Below are 12,829 nucleotides of genomic sequence, written 5' to 3'. Positions count from 1 at the left end.
ATAAAATCAGTATTTCATCATTTTTTTTCTTTATTCTTTCTGATTTTTGCTATTTTCTTTTATCTTTTCCTTTCAGTTATAATAATGCGGCTTTAAATAATATGACATGCTTGCGGATTTCACGCCCAGATCCAAACGAGCTGTCTAATTATGAAATAATGAACCAAGAACCGGAATATGATGAAGAAGAGGCTTTTAGGGAAATAAATCGAGAATTGGAACACTTTGAGAATAAACCTAAGCCGAATTTGAATGACACCGAACCGGTTAATTTGGGAACTCCTGAAGAAATCCGAGAAACCAAAATAAGCATTCACACAGATGAGAAAACGCGAGATGCAATAATTCAACTCCTCTTTGAATTTAAAGATGTGTTTGCTTGGTCATACGATGACATGCCAGGATTAGGTGTTGATCTAGTGGTGCATAAATTGCCAATTTACCCTGATTGTCCTCCAGTTCAACAGAAGCAGAGGAAGTTCAAGACTGATATCAGTGATAAGATCAAAGAAGAAATCACAAAGCAGTTGAAAACAGGAGTAATTCGGGTAGTTCAGTATACTACGTGGTTCGCTAATGTAGTTCCTGTACCGAAGAAAGATGGGAAAACTCGGGTGTGTGTGGATTATCGAGATTTGAATAGGGCAAGTCCGAAAGACAATTTCCCGTTGCCCAACTTCCACATCCTTGTTGATAACTGTGCCAAACATGAGATACAGTCTTTCGTAGATTGTTACGCTGGAAAAAATCAGGTGTTGATGGATGAAGAAGATGCCGAGAAAACCGCCTTCACTACACCTTGGGGTACTTACTGTTTTCGGGTTATGCCGTTCGGTTTAAAAAATGCCGGGGCAACTTACATGAGAGCCATGACTGCCATTTTTCATGATATGATGCATCAAGAGATAGAGGTATATGTAGACGACGTGATAGTCAAGTCCAGGACTCAGGACGATCATGTTCGAGACTTGAGCAAATTTTTTGAGAGGCTGAGAAAGTACGACCTGAAGTTGAATCTGGCTAAGTGCGCCTTCGGAGTCCCATCGGGCAAGCTTCTGGGTTTCATAGTAAGTAGGAGAGGTATCGAGTTAGATCCAACAAAGATAAAGTCTATCTGAGATCTACCTCCTCCAAGAACGAAGAAAGATGTGATGAGTCTATTGGGCAGGTTAAACTATATCAGTCGATTCATTGCCCAACTGACTAGCACATGTGAGCCCATATTCAAGCTATTAAGGAAGGATGCAGCAATCAAATGGACGGCTGAGTGTCAAGAGGCTTTTGACAAGATCAAAGAATATCTTTCAAATCCTCCAGTTTTGTCCCGCCAGAGCCAGAGAGACCCCTATTCTTGTATCTAACGGTCTTGGAAAATTCTTTCGGTTGTGTCCTCAGACAACATGGCATAACTGGAAAGAAAGAGCAGGCGATCTATTACTTAAGCAAGAAGTTCACCGTTTATGAGGTCAAGTACACTTTATTGGAAAGAACGTGTTGTGCTTTGACGTGGGTCGCTAAAAAATTGAGACATTATCTCCAAACTCATACTACTTACCTCATAACCAGGTTGGATCCTTTGAAGTACATATTCCAGAAACCGATGCCTATTGGGAGATTAGCAAAGTGGCAAATCTTGCTTATTGAATTCGACATAGTCTATGTCACTTGTACGGCAATAAAAGCCCAGCCATTAGCAGATCATTTGACTGAGAACCCGATTGATGATGAGTACCAACCATTGAGTACTTATTTTCCATATGAAGAGATAAACACCATAGGAGTAGTCTCGGAAGACGCTCATGCATGGAAGATGTTCTTTGATGGGGCTGAAAACGCTAAAGGTGTAGGAATTGGGGCAATCTTGATCTCACCCACTGGTCAACATTATCCGGCTACAGCTAGGCTTTGTTTCTTTTGCACAAACAATACAGCTGAATATGAAGCCTGCATCGTGGGCATGAATATGGAGATCGATCAAGATGTTGAAGATTTATTGATTATGGGGGATTGTGATCTAATTATCCGACAAGCCCAGGGTGAATGGGAAACTCGAGATGTCAAGCTTATTCCTTACCGACAGCACGTGGAGGATCTCAACAAGCAATTCACTCAATAAAGTTCAGGTATATCCCGCGGTGTCACAATGAACTAGCCGATGCACTTGCCACCTTAGCTTCAATGTTACCTTATCCAGGCAATGCCCACATCCATCCCTTGGAAATCCAAATCAGGAAAAGACACGGTTACTGTAATGTAATCGAGGCGGGACCAAGTACCCAGCCATGGTACCATGATGTTAAGAGGTTCTTGAAAATACAAGAATACCCCGAACATGCTACTAGAGATCAAAAGAGAACTATTAGGCGTCATGCGAGTGGATTCTTTTTGAGCGGCGAGGTAATGTATAAAAGAACCCCATATCTCACTTTGTTGAGATGTGTTGACGCAGAAGAGGCTGGAAGAATCATGCATGAGGTACACGCGAGGGTATGCGGGCCCCACATGAACGGGTATGTTTTAGCAAAGAAAATCCTTCGAGCCGGTTATTACTAGATGACCATGGAAAATGACTGTTTTAGTTTCGTTCGAAAGTGTCATCAGTGTCAGGTGCATGGTGATTTGATTCATGCACCTCCCACAGAACTGCATCCCATATCTGCACCTTGGCCATTTGTTGCTTGGGGCATGGACGTCATTGGGCCAATCGAGCCAAAAGCCTCAAATGGACACAGATTCATATTGGTCGCTATTGATTACTTCACAAAATGGGTCGAAGTTGTCACTCTCAAATCGGTCACTAAGAAAGCCGTGGTGGATTTTGTACATTCAAATCTTATCTGTCGTTTCGGTATTCCTGCAACTATCATCACAGATAACGCGGCAACCCTAAATAGTCACTTGATGGAGGATGTATGCGAACAGTTCAAAATAACGCATAGAAACTCCACTCCTTATCGGCCCAAGGCCAATGGCGCTGTTAAAGAAGCAAACAAAAACATCAAGAAGATTTTGAGGAAGACAATCCAGAGTTTCAGACAATGGCATGAACAGTTACCTTTTGCCTTGCTGGGATATCGCACTACAGTACGCACATCAGTAGGGGAAACCCCATACTTATTGGTTTATGGGACCGAGGCTGTGATACCGGCAGAGGTAGAAATTCCTTCGCTCCGAACCATTGTTGAAGCAGAGATTGAAGATAACGAATAGTTTAAGACTTGATTAGAGCAGTTGACCTTAATTGATGAAAAGCAAATGGCTGCAGTCTGTCACGGGCAGTTGTACCAACAAAGAATGGCCCGTGCTTACAACAAGAAAGTGCGACCCAGGAATTTTGAAGTAGGTCAACTAGTGTTAAGGCGCATTCTTCCACATCACCAGGAAGCGAAAGGAAAATTTGCTCCTAATTGGAAAGGTCCATACATCATCAGGAAGATATTGCCAAGAGGAGTGTTGTATCTGGGCGATATTGAAGGAAATGATCCTGAAACAGCTGTGAACGCGGATGCAGTCAAAAGGTACTATGTCTGAGTCTACTTCGGTGATGTGTTGGCACATTTGAGATGACGAAGGCTTTCATTCTCGTTACCCCAAACACTCCAATCATTTGCTAACCCTTTGAGCCATTTACCTTTCTTTCATTACCCTCTTTGGAACCTGAAAGTGTCATTTAAAAAAAACAGAAAAACAAAAGAAAAATCAAAACCAAAACTGCCTGAACTACGTCTGACTTGATTCCGAAAGGATACGTAGGCAGCCTCTCTCTAGGGTTCAGTCATACCAAAACAAAAATCCAATTTTTCCTGAAGTTGAAACTGGGGCAGATGTTATAATGGTTCAACCACGGGCACACCAAATGGTTCCGAAGTTGTAATTTTATCCACAATTCTTTTTACCAAAAACCAAGTACAAGTCCTTCGGATCAATTTCCAAAGGCGGGGAAAACCAAGAAATATCATGGTTGGAAGCTGATGCATTCTAAAATTGAGAGAAATAAAATGAGAGAGTCTTGTCGGTGAAAACCTTCGGGCACCATGAGGCGACGGGAGTAGAGAAATAAAGAATGAGAGAGTCCGTTTAGTGAAAACCGCAAAAAGTACTATCGGGCGACGGTGAGAAGAGAAATGAGAGAGGTCGACTAGCGAAAACCCGCAAAGGGTGCTGTCGGCCGAAAAAATGATTTCACCACAGAAAGTTCTGGCAAGGTTCCCTGGTTGGGAAACATAGATCCGTTTTGGTTCATGAGGAAATGCAAGTTCGTGAGGATTCGGGCATCCAGTCCAAAAAGCATGTCATGTCAGTTTGAAGCCGGCATGCACCTCAGATAAGTTCTTCTTTTTCCCCGAAAGGGACGCTTCTCTTTTAAATTCGTTTTTCCGCTCTTTGTTTACCTTTCCTTGAATCCCTTTCGGCTTAAACCCTAAATTCCAAAATGTGTTAGAAAGAAAAGGTGGTAGGACCGGTTTCACAGAGCTCCGTCTGGCAAGAGGTGAAGAAAATACCCAGCCTCAGCGGTGCGTCAGTCCAATCCCGACTGATCATGATGTTTGATTACCTCCAAAGCAAAGGCATTAAAAAAGAGAAGAAAGTCAAAGGCAAAGGTCTGGGAAGCGGAATGAGAACCAAAGCCTTAAACGGGCGAGTCATCCTGAAATCCTGAAATCTGAGTCTTATCAGTTTGAAAGGGGGTCGCCTTTGAAGCCAATCAATGGCGAAGTTTCTCAACAAAAATGAGGCCGGGACCAAGCAATTGGAATGATCAAGGCCACCGAACCAACCACCGTTTTCAAACTGACAATTGTTCTTTTTTTGGAAAATTGAAACAGGTGCAATTCAAAGCAACCGTGCAAGAAACAGGTGCAACCAAAGGGAAAAGAAATGCACAAGTGCAAGAAACAGCTTTGCAGCAAGGAATCAACCCAAAAGGGAAGTTTCCTCCAAATTCTTTCCTGCATTTTTATTAAACAAAATAATAATAATAATAATAAAAACGAAAAGAGAAATAAGAAGAAAATTCCAAAAAAGGGTTAGTTTAGAATCCCAATATCAACCTAGTTTTCGCCAACATTAGGGCTCCAATCCCTAAGTTAAAATTTTAGACATATGGCCTCCATTCCCTAGTCTCTTTTGCCAACATTAGGGCTCCAATCCCTAAGTTGAGATTTTTAGACATAGGGCCCCCATTCCCTAGTCGTATATTACCAATATTAGGGCTCCAATCCCTGAGTTGAGATTTTTAGACATAGGGACTCCATTCCCTAGTCGCATTTTTTTTACCAATATTAGGGCTCCAATCCCTAACTTAAAATTTTAGACATAGGGCCTCCATTCCCTAGTCACTTTTACCAATATTAGGGCTCCAATCCCTAAGTTGAAATTTTAGACATAGGGCCTCCATTCCCTAGTCGTCTTTTGCCAACATTAGGGCTCCAATCCCTGAGTTGAACCTTTTTAGACATAGGGCCTCCATCCCCTAGTCACCTTTGCCAACATTAGGGATCGAATCCCTGAGTTGAGATTTTAGACATAGGGCCTCCATTCCCTAGTCGCCTTTTACCAACATTAGGGCTCTAATCCCTGAGTTGAACCTTTTTAGACATAGGGCCTCCATCCCCTAGTCGCCTTTAGCCAACATTAGGGCTCCAATTCTTGAGTTGAGCGTTTTTTAGCCGGCATTAGGGATCCAATCCCTGAGTTGAGCAATTTTCCTTTAGCCGGCATGCCCCTGAGTTGAGCAATTTTCCTTTAGCCGACATTAGGGCTCCAATCCTTGAGTTGAGCAATTTTCCCTTAGCCGACATTAGGGCTCCAATCCCTGAGTTGAGCAAGTTTCCTTTAGCCGACATTAGGGCTCCAATCCCTGAGTTGAGCGATTTCTTTTAGCCGACATTAGGGCTCCAATCCCTGAGTTGAGCAAATTTTTCTTTAGCCGACATTAGGGCTCCAATCCCTGAGTTGAGCAATTTTCCTTTAGCCGACATTAGGGCTCCAATCCCTGAGTTGAGCAAATTTTTCTTTAGCCGACATTATTGCTCCAATCCCTGAGTTGAGTAATTTTCCTTTAGCCGATATTAGGGCTCCAATCCTTGAGTTGAGCAATTTTCTTTTAGACGACATTAGGGCTCCAATCCCTGAGTTGAGCGAGTTTCCTTTAGCCGACATTAGGGCTCTAATCCCTTAGTTGAGCAAGTTTCTTTTAGCCGACATTAGGGCTCCAATCCCTGAGTTGAGCAAGTTTTCTTTAGCCAACATTAGGGCTCCAATCCCAGAGTCGAGCGATTTTCCCTTTTTAGCCAATATTAGGGCTCCAATCCCTGAGTTGAGCGTTTTGCCTTTTGCAAACATTAGGGCTCCAATCCCTGATATGAGCCTTTTAGACTTGAGGTTTCCAATCCCCTCATCAATTCTGTAGATTTTTATGGCAATTAACTCACGAAATTTTCCTAGTGAAACTGGGGCAGAAAAATTTTGTTTGTTTATTTGTTTTGTTGTCTGAGCAGGTTTGACCTCGAAGCACAGAGATCGAGATGACCTACAGAGTGAGTCTCAATCCAGAATAAAGAAAGGAAGGAAAGAACAAAAGAAGATGAGCCCAAATACTGGAGCAAACAAAGTGCAAATCGCTCAAAATCTGATTGAAGTCACGAGCTCTGCCAATCCCGCTTCACTCAATGCTGCAGAAATAAACAAGCACCTACAACTTGCAAGCATCAAGATTCAGATCGAAGTCTACAAGCAGAATCAGCTAAGACTCAAGATCAAGTTGCGAAAGAATTATAGATAGGAATCTTGTAACTAGTAGTTGATAGGCATAGCTAGCTTAGCTTTGATTTTTCTTTTTTAATGTAATAAGGAGGTCAGTGAGCAGTAGCAGCAGCAGTAACAGTAAAGTCGCAGCGTCATGGTAGTCCCAGTTACCAAAACTTCCCGAACTACATTGACCTGATTCCTGTTTAGCCCAGGATATGTAGGAAACCTCTGAAGCAAAGGTTCGGTCAAATCTTTCAAAAAAAAAATGTTTCACACGGAGTATTCCAACGGGCAAAAATCGCTCATATCCGCTCACTTTATCTTTGCACGAAAACCCTACGTGTTTCCGGACAAAGAGTGGTAGCTGTGAGCACGTGATTTTTGCCCTATATGAGAATTACTCCCAAAAATCCAAAATAAAACAATTTTTCTTTGTGTGCGATTTTTAAATTTTCGTGGCATTTTTGGATAATTATTTGTATTTTTGTCTGTGCATGTTTATTTGTTTAAATTAATAAAATATAAAAAATATGTCGCGTTTGCATTTTATATTTAATTAAATTTGTTTTACAAAATGAAAAAATCATAAAAAATAATGTACGTTGCATTTTTAGCATTTAACGTCCAAATTGTGTGATTTTATAGTTAATTGCTATTTAAATGTGCGATAATTGTTATTACGATTTAATTAGTATTTTGAGATAATTTTGGGTTTTTATAATTTAATCTTAGCATTTTTAGCTTTATTATTTAGGAAATTGAATAAATAGAAAAGAACAAAAATAGAAGAAATCGGATTGGGCCTTTTCTTCAAATTTTAAACCAAATACCCAACATTCCCCTACGACCCAGTCCATTTCAAACTGGGTCGACCCAGTCCATAACCCCAAAGACCCAACTCCTTTCTTCATTTTTCATTTTTTCATTTCCCTAACCCTAAACCTAACAAACCACCCGCCCCCCTCTCTTTCCCTCTTCTTCTCCAAAACTCCCAAAGCTCCCCTCCCATGGTTGCCCCTCTCCCGTCGTCCCCTTCATCCTCCGCCAACACATACACACACACAGCTCCATCACCACGATAGTCCGTCGTCTCCAAACAACCCTGCTGCCTCATCTTTTTCGTCGACCACCATGGACGTCGACCATGGCTGCCACTACTTCGTCTTCTCCTTCATCGTTACCACCCCTTCAACCTCGTCTTCTTCATCGCCCCCAAACCAGCAGCAACTTCCACGACCAAACGACCAAACAACATAACCACCCTACAACAGCCAGCGAGCTCCGTTCCAAGCGACCACCTGCGACAACCCCAAGCCATGAACGCCCAGCTCCTCCAGTTGCGAGGCTCCAGCCATGGACGTGAACTGCTTCTACGTGCAGCTTCGACGCGTGCAGTTCGTCGTCTCCAAACGACCAGTAGTTCCCTCACGACCAGCAGCTACGTCACACGCAGTCCCGTCATTACCACCAGCCCCGTTCACCTGAAACCCCCAGCGAACTCCATCTCCGCACGACCCCTCTACGGACTGCCCAGCGCCGCCACTGTTGCGTTCCTACTCGTCGAGTTATTTTCCGGGCAGATTCGAGTTATTTTGGTTTCAAAGTTTCCGGGCAGATTTGTTTCCGTTCGAGTTCATCGTTGTTCCGATCCAGTTAGTTGGTTTAAGTTTTATTTCTGTCCGTATTTTGTTTGATATTCTCGGATCTGAAATCAGTATATGTTTGATTCTTTTCTTGTTCGTTGTTTGTCGTTTCTTGATTATTTCTTCAGTTTGTTTTTTTTCTTGTTTAGTTTTAATATAGAAGTGTGTTAGTTTAATGACTTGAATCCTTTATCTTGGTTGTAATGTTGTTAGATTTAATTTGAAGTTCAATTGATTTTTGAGTTTAGTGATTTGAATCTACTTGTTTGTTATTGTTGTTGAATCTGAAAGTAGGTTTGTTGTTAAAAGAAAAAAATAAAATAAAAATATTGTTTAGTCAAAATAATTCCAGTTTGTTTCTTTGCTGTTCATCATTTAGTTTGAATTTGTTGTTTGAATTTGTTTAGGAATTGGCTATAGCTGTTGTATTTTGGTTAGAATTGATTAGGCGAATTGGTTATAGCTGATGGGGGTAGAATGGTAAATTGCAGTATTTTCAGGGTTAAAATGGTAATTTCAGTAAGTTCGGAGGGGTATTTTTGGAATTGAAAATTTGAACAATTATTTAATCTGAGTGCTCCTTCCACTAGGCATTAATAATATTACAATAGTATATGGTGGGGGACAAGACATAATGGAGTGGGAATAATGCATTTATTTAATATAGTGGGGGACAAGACATAATGGAGTGGGAATAATGTATTTGTTTAATATAGTGGGGGACAAAACATGTAAGCATGGGGAAACAAGGGAATTAAATAAGAAAAACATTAAGCAGTGGGGGCAAGGCATGCAATTATGGGAATATTTCGGGTTAGTGGTTCAAGACAAGGGTCTTGGTTATAAATAGAGTCATTTTTACATAGTGTAGAGGAGGATAGAGGAGAAAGTTGAGAGAGTTGACTGAATTTTGAGAAATTAGAATTTGAGAGCAAAAAGAGAAAAACAAGTTGAACTTTTACTTGAATAATTTCAGGCTGCTTTTCCTTGAGTGTTATTCAAAAATCAGTAAACTACTGCGTCTTTATCCGTCTCTCTTCTGTTTTGACTGCGATTGCATTCTGGTACTGCTGGTTTTCAATCTGTTACTAGGTTATTCTACTGGTCGTTACTGGTTTTGCTGTGTTGCTGAACCTGTTGTTGCTGTGTATTTACACTACTGCTGCTTCTACTGATCTTCATCTTCTTTCCTTGCTTTCCAAATACCAGGTACACAAACTGATACACTGGTTCATCTTGTAAGCTACTCAGCATGAATGCAAAAATAGGAAAGATTTGAAGCTGTAGTTTAATGTAGTCTTTTCTTTCTTTTACTGTCTGTACTTAGAACATTCTATGCGCTGCCCATGTAAACTCTGGTTATATACTGAATCTCGGTTGTATATATGTTAGCTAGTTGCCTTCACTAGAATCAGGTAGTTGTTGGTTATGTATAACATGGGCACTATCCTATAGCAGTTTAAGTTGTAAACTTCTTCCCCGTAGGTTTTTAGTTTAAAAGGACTAATAGTGTAGTTGTAACATTCTGCTAGTTCAATTTGTTCGATTAAACAGCATGTTCCAAATACACATCAGACGTTAGGTTGATTACTCGATAGTTCAAACTATTTTAGTTAACAACTTGCTCATCTAAATTCGTTAAAAAAACGGGTTTCATTATGTATCACTTTCATTTCGGATTCTTAAAGTTTGAACATGTGTAGAATCATTTAGCTAAGCCCAACATCTGAATAAGGATGGCACAGGTCCAGTTTTACCCCTTATACATCGGACCTGGGCCCATAATTGTTAACTGACTGCTCTTATTGTATCGTTTTCAGATTTAACGACTCACTTTTGAAACTCAACTATAATAACTCGTGAGCATGTAAATAAGTTAGAACTCTTTTTCTTTCATTATAGAGACGAACAAAATAGAAAACATAGTCACTATAGGTCAATGCTTTTTGATAATGAGACGAGCCTCGCCAAATAAAAATGCAAATTGCGGGGCCCTCAATAATTGGTCATAATAAGTACTTAGAATTTGGGATGAGCCGTTTAGCGAATTTCACTGCCTTCCTCAAAGATAATAATGCGTTAGACTCTTTAGGCACGATTTTAATTAATTTACATTCTTAAATTCGGGTGCGCATTTATGTGACCCAAATCCAAATCTCAACGGGGTCGGAACGTATTAACAACCACGGGTGCATTGATTGTGACGTGGTTCGAGATGCATTTTCACGACGTTGCAATTATATTAAAATAATAATAATAAAAGCGGTTTAAACTTAATAAAAGCACACAAGTCATAACATGTATAAAATCAGATATTTAGCCATTACAACAATTTAAGCGACCGTGCTAGAACCACGGGATTCGGGGGTACCTAACACCTTCCCTCTGGTCAACAGAATTCCTTACTTAGAATTTCTGGTCCGCAGACTTTATTTGGAAAGTCGAATATTTTCCTCGAATTGGGATTCAAGATAAACCGGTGACTTGGGACACCAAAAGCCAAATCTTTCCCAAGTGGCGACTCTGAATTAAATAAATAATCTCATTTCGAATATTGTCACTTAAATTGGAAAAACTCCCTCACGCATTTATCCTTCGGGGTAGACGCGCAAAAAGGAGGTGTGACACATACCAAGTAAAAGTAAATGGAAGGAGTATTTGTGAAGTGTTATTTCCAATTTCCATTTAACTCATAAACACCAAACAAATTTCGTAAGTGCTTCTGATATTAGAAGGACAAAAATCTGCTTTCCCACACGTAATGTTTACTTCTTTCTTCACATCTAATATGACGCAAAAGCCGACAAACAAACTTATTTCGTTTCTTCCTCTTTTTCTATTCTTTTTGCTATTACGTACTTTTTTTCGGTCCACAATAAATGATTAATTTGCTTTTTTATTTTGCTCTAAAATAAATGTCCATTTATATAATCAAGAAAAAATTTAATTTATTTTTACAAAATTATCCGTACGTACATATCACTAAAAAAAATTAAAATTTCTTACTACTCACATTAAATATTTAATTAAGGATAGTTTAGTCATATTAGGTACTTTTATATAGAATTTAATATTATCTTAATCGACGTGCTAAAAATAAATTGACCACGTATTATGGATCGGAGGAGTACTATATACTCCAACTACTACTCAAGAACAACCCCACTTAATAGATGAACATTAAAGAGGATCAGTTCCCTACTACGTAATCCACAATTCTATCAAGAGTTGGAGTCTCGATTTTAAATAGTGTGAGGTTATCTATTATTGTCCCTATGTTCTCTTTTACCAGTATGACTTGATACTCCTCCCAAAAAGTTACTTCTTCCGTCTATGTTTAGTTGTTCATTTTTAACTTTACACTCTGTTTAAGAAAAAAATAAATAAAGTATATATTTTATAATTTGCATTTATAAAAGTTTTGAGAAATGATTTAAAGAATTAACAGTTAATGATAAGGATAAAACATGAAAAAATATTGCATGTTAGTAACTAAATCTAACAACAAAGCATGAGTTGGGAAGTGTGATTACCTAATGATAAATAAATTATTATTGATCAAGTGAACAAATAAAAGAGAAATTTATTTTTAATATATCGGACTATATGAATCTTGTCTCCGGTTATTGAGGATCACATTTGTTGTAATTGGACTCCATGTTAATACGAGTGGAAATCATTGAGATAATTGTATAATCATAAAAAAAACTATAAAAATAAAAGAAATGAAATGCCAATAGTCACTAAGTCAAGATAGAACCTTCTTTTAAAAAAAAAAGAAGGTTTGTGGCTCTAACATCTAATATTATTATTATTATTATTATTTTGCGATAGCAGTAAGATTTTTACTGCCAGCAAAGTTAGTTTCACTCAAATTTTAAATAAAGAAAGAGATTAATTATAATTCCAACATTGCATTAAAATATGAAGTTGGATAAAATTTGCAAGAAAATTGGCCGAAAGGTTGTTGTAGATTTTTGAAAAAAATCAACAATATCACACCAGTATTAAGTGGGGGGTTTGGACATAAGAATGTAAAATTCAAAAAAATCTCACATGTTAGAAACTTAGTGGGAGTCTCGACATAAGAATTGGAAAATTTTGAAAAAATGTAAAAAAAAATAAAAAAAATAAAATTCAAGAAATGGTATTTGAAAATTAGAGTTGTGTTTGGACATGAATATAATTTTGTTTTTTTTTTTGAATTTTTGAAAGTGAAAACTTCTATTTGGCTGAACAAATAGAAAACTGAAAATTTCATGGCCGAACAGGCTATGAAGAGTATCTTTGTATCTATTTGGCAGGTGGTGTGGGGGCCTGGCTTAGTCCTTTTGGGGAATTCCCAAGCGGATAATATCTCATTGCGTTAAGAATATTTTTGAACCGGTTTTAACCCAAGAATGTCAAGGAGATTCAAAACATTATATATATATATA

At 38.9% G+C, this 12,829-nt stretch overlaps 1 protein-coding gene across 1 annotated transcript; it reads left to right on the top strand.

Moving 5' to 3' along the window:
* The first annotated feature begins 1,600 nt into the window (after positions 1-1,600).
* LOC138876400 (uncharacterized) lies at positions 1,601-2,116 on the top strand. The gene has a single exon (XM_070155316.1). The coding sequence runs from the start codon at positions 1,601-1,603 to the stop codon at positions 2,114-2,116; it is 516 nt and encodes a 171-aa protein (XP_070011417.1).
* The last annotated feature ends 10,713 nt before the right edge of the window (positions 2,117-12,829 follow it).

Source organism: Nicotiana sylvestris, chromosome 8 (assembly GCF_000393655.2).
Source record: "Nicotiana sylvestris chromosome 8, ASM39365v2, whole genome shotgun sequence".
In the NCBI taxonomy this organism is placed as follows: Eukaryota; Viridiplantae; Streptophyta; class Magnoliopsida; order Solanales; family Solanaceae; genus Nicotiana; species Nicotiana sylvestris.
The sequence above is the reverse complement of the archived record's forward strand: the minus strand, read 5'-3'. Positions and strand labels throughout refer to the sequence as shown.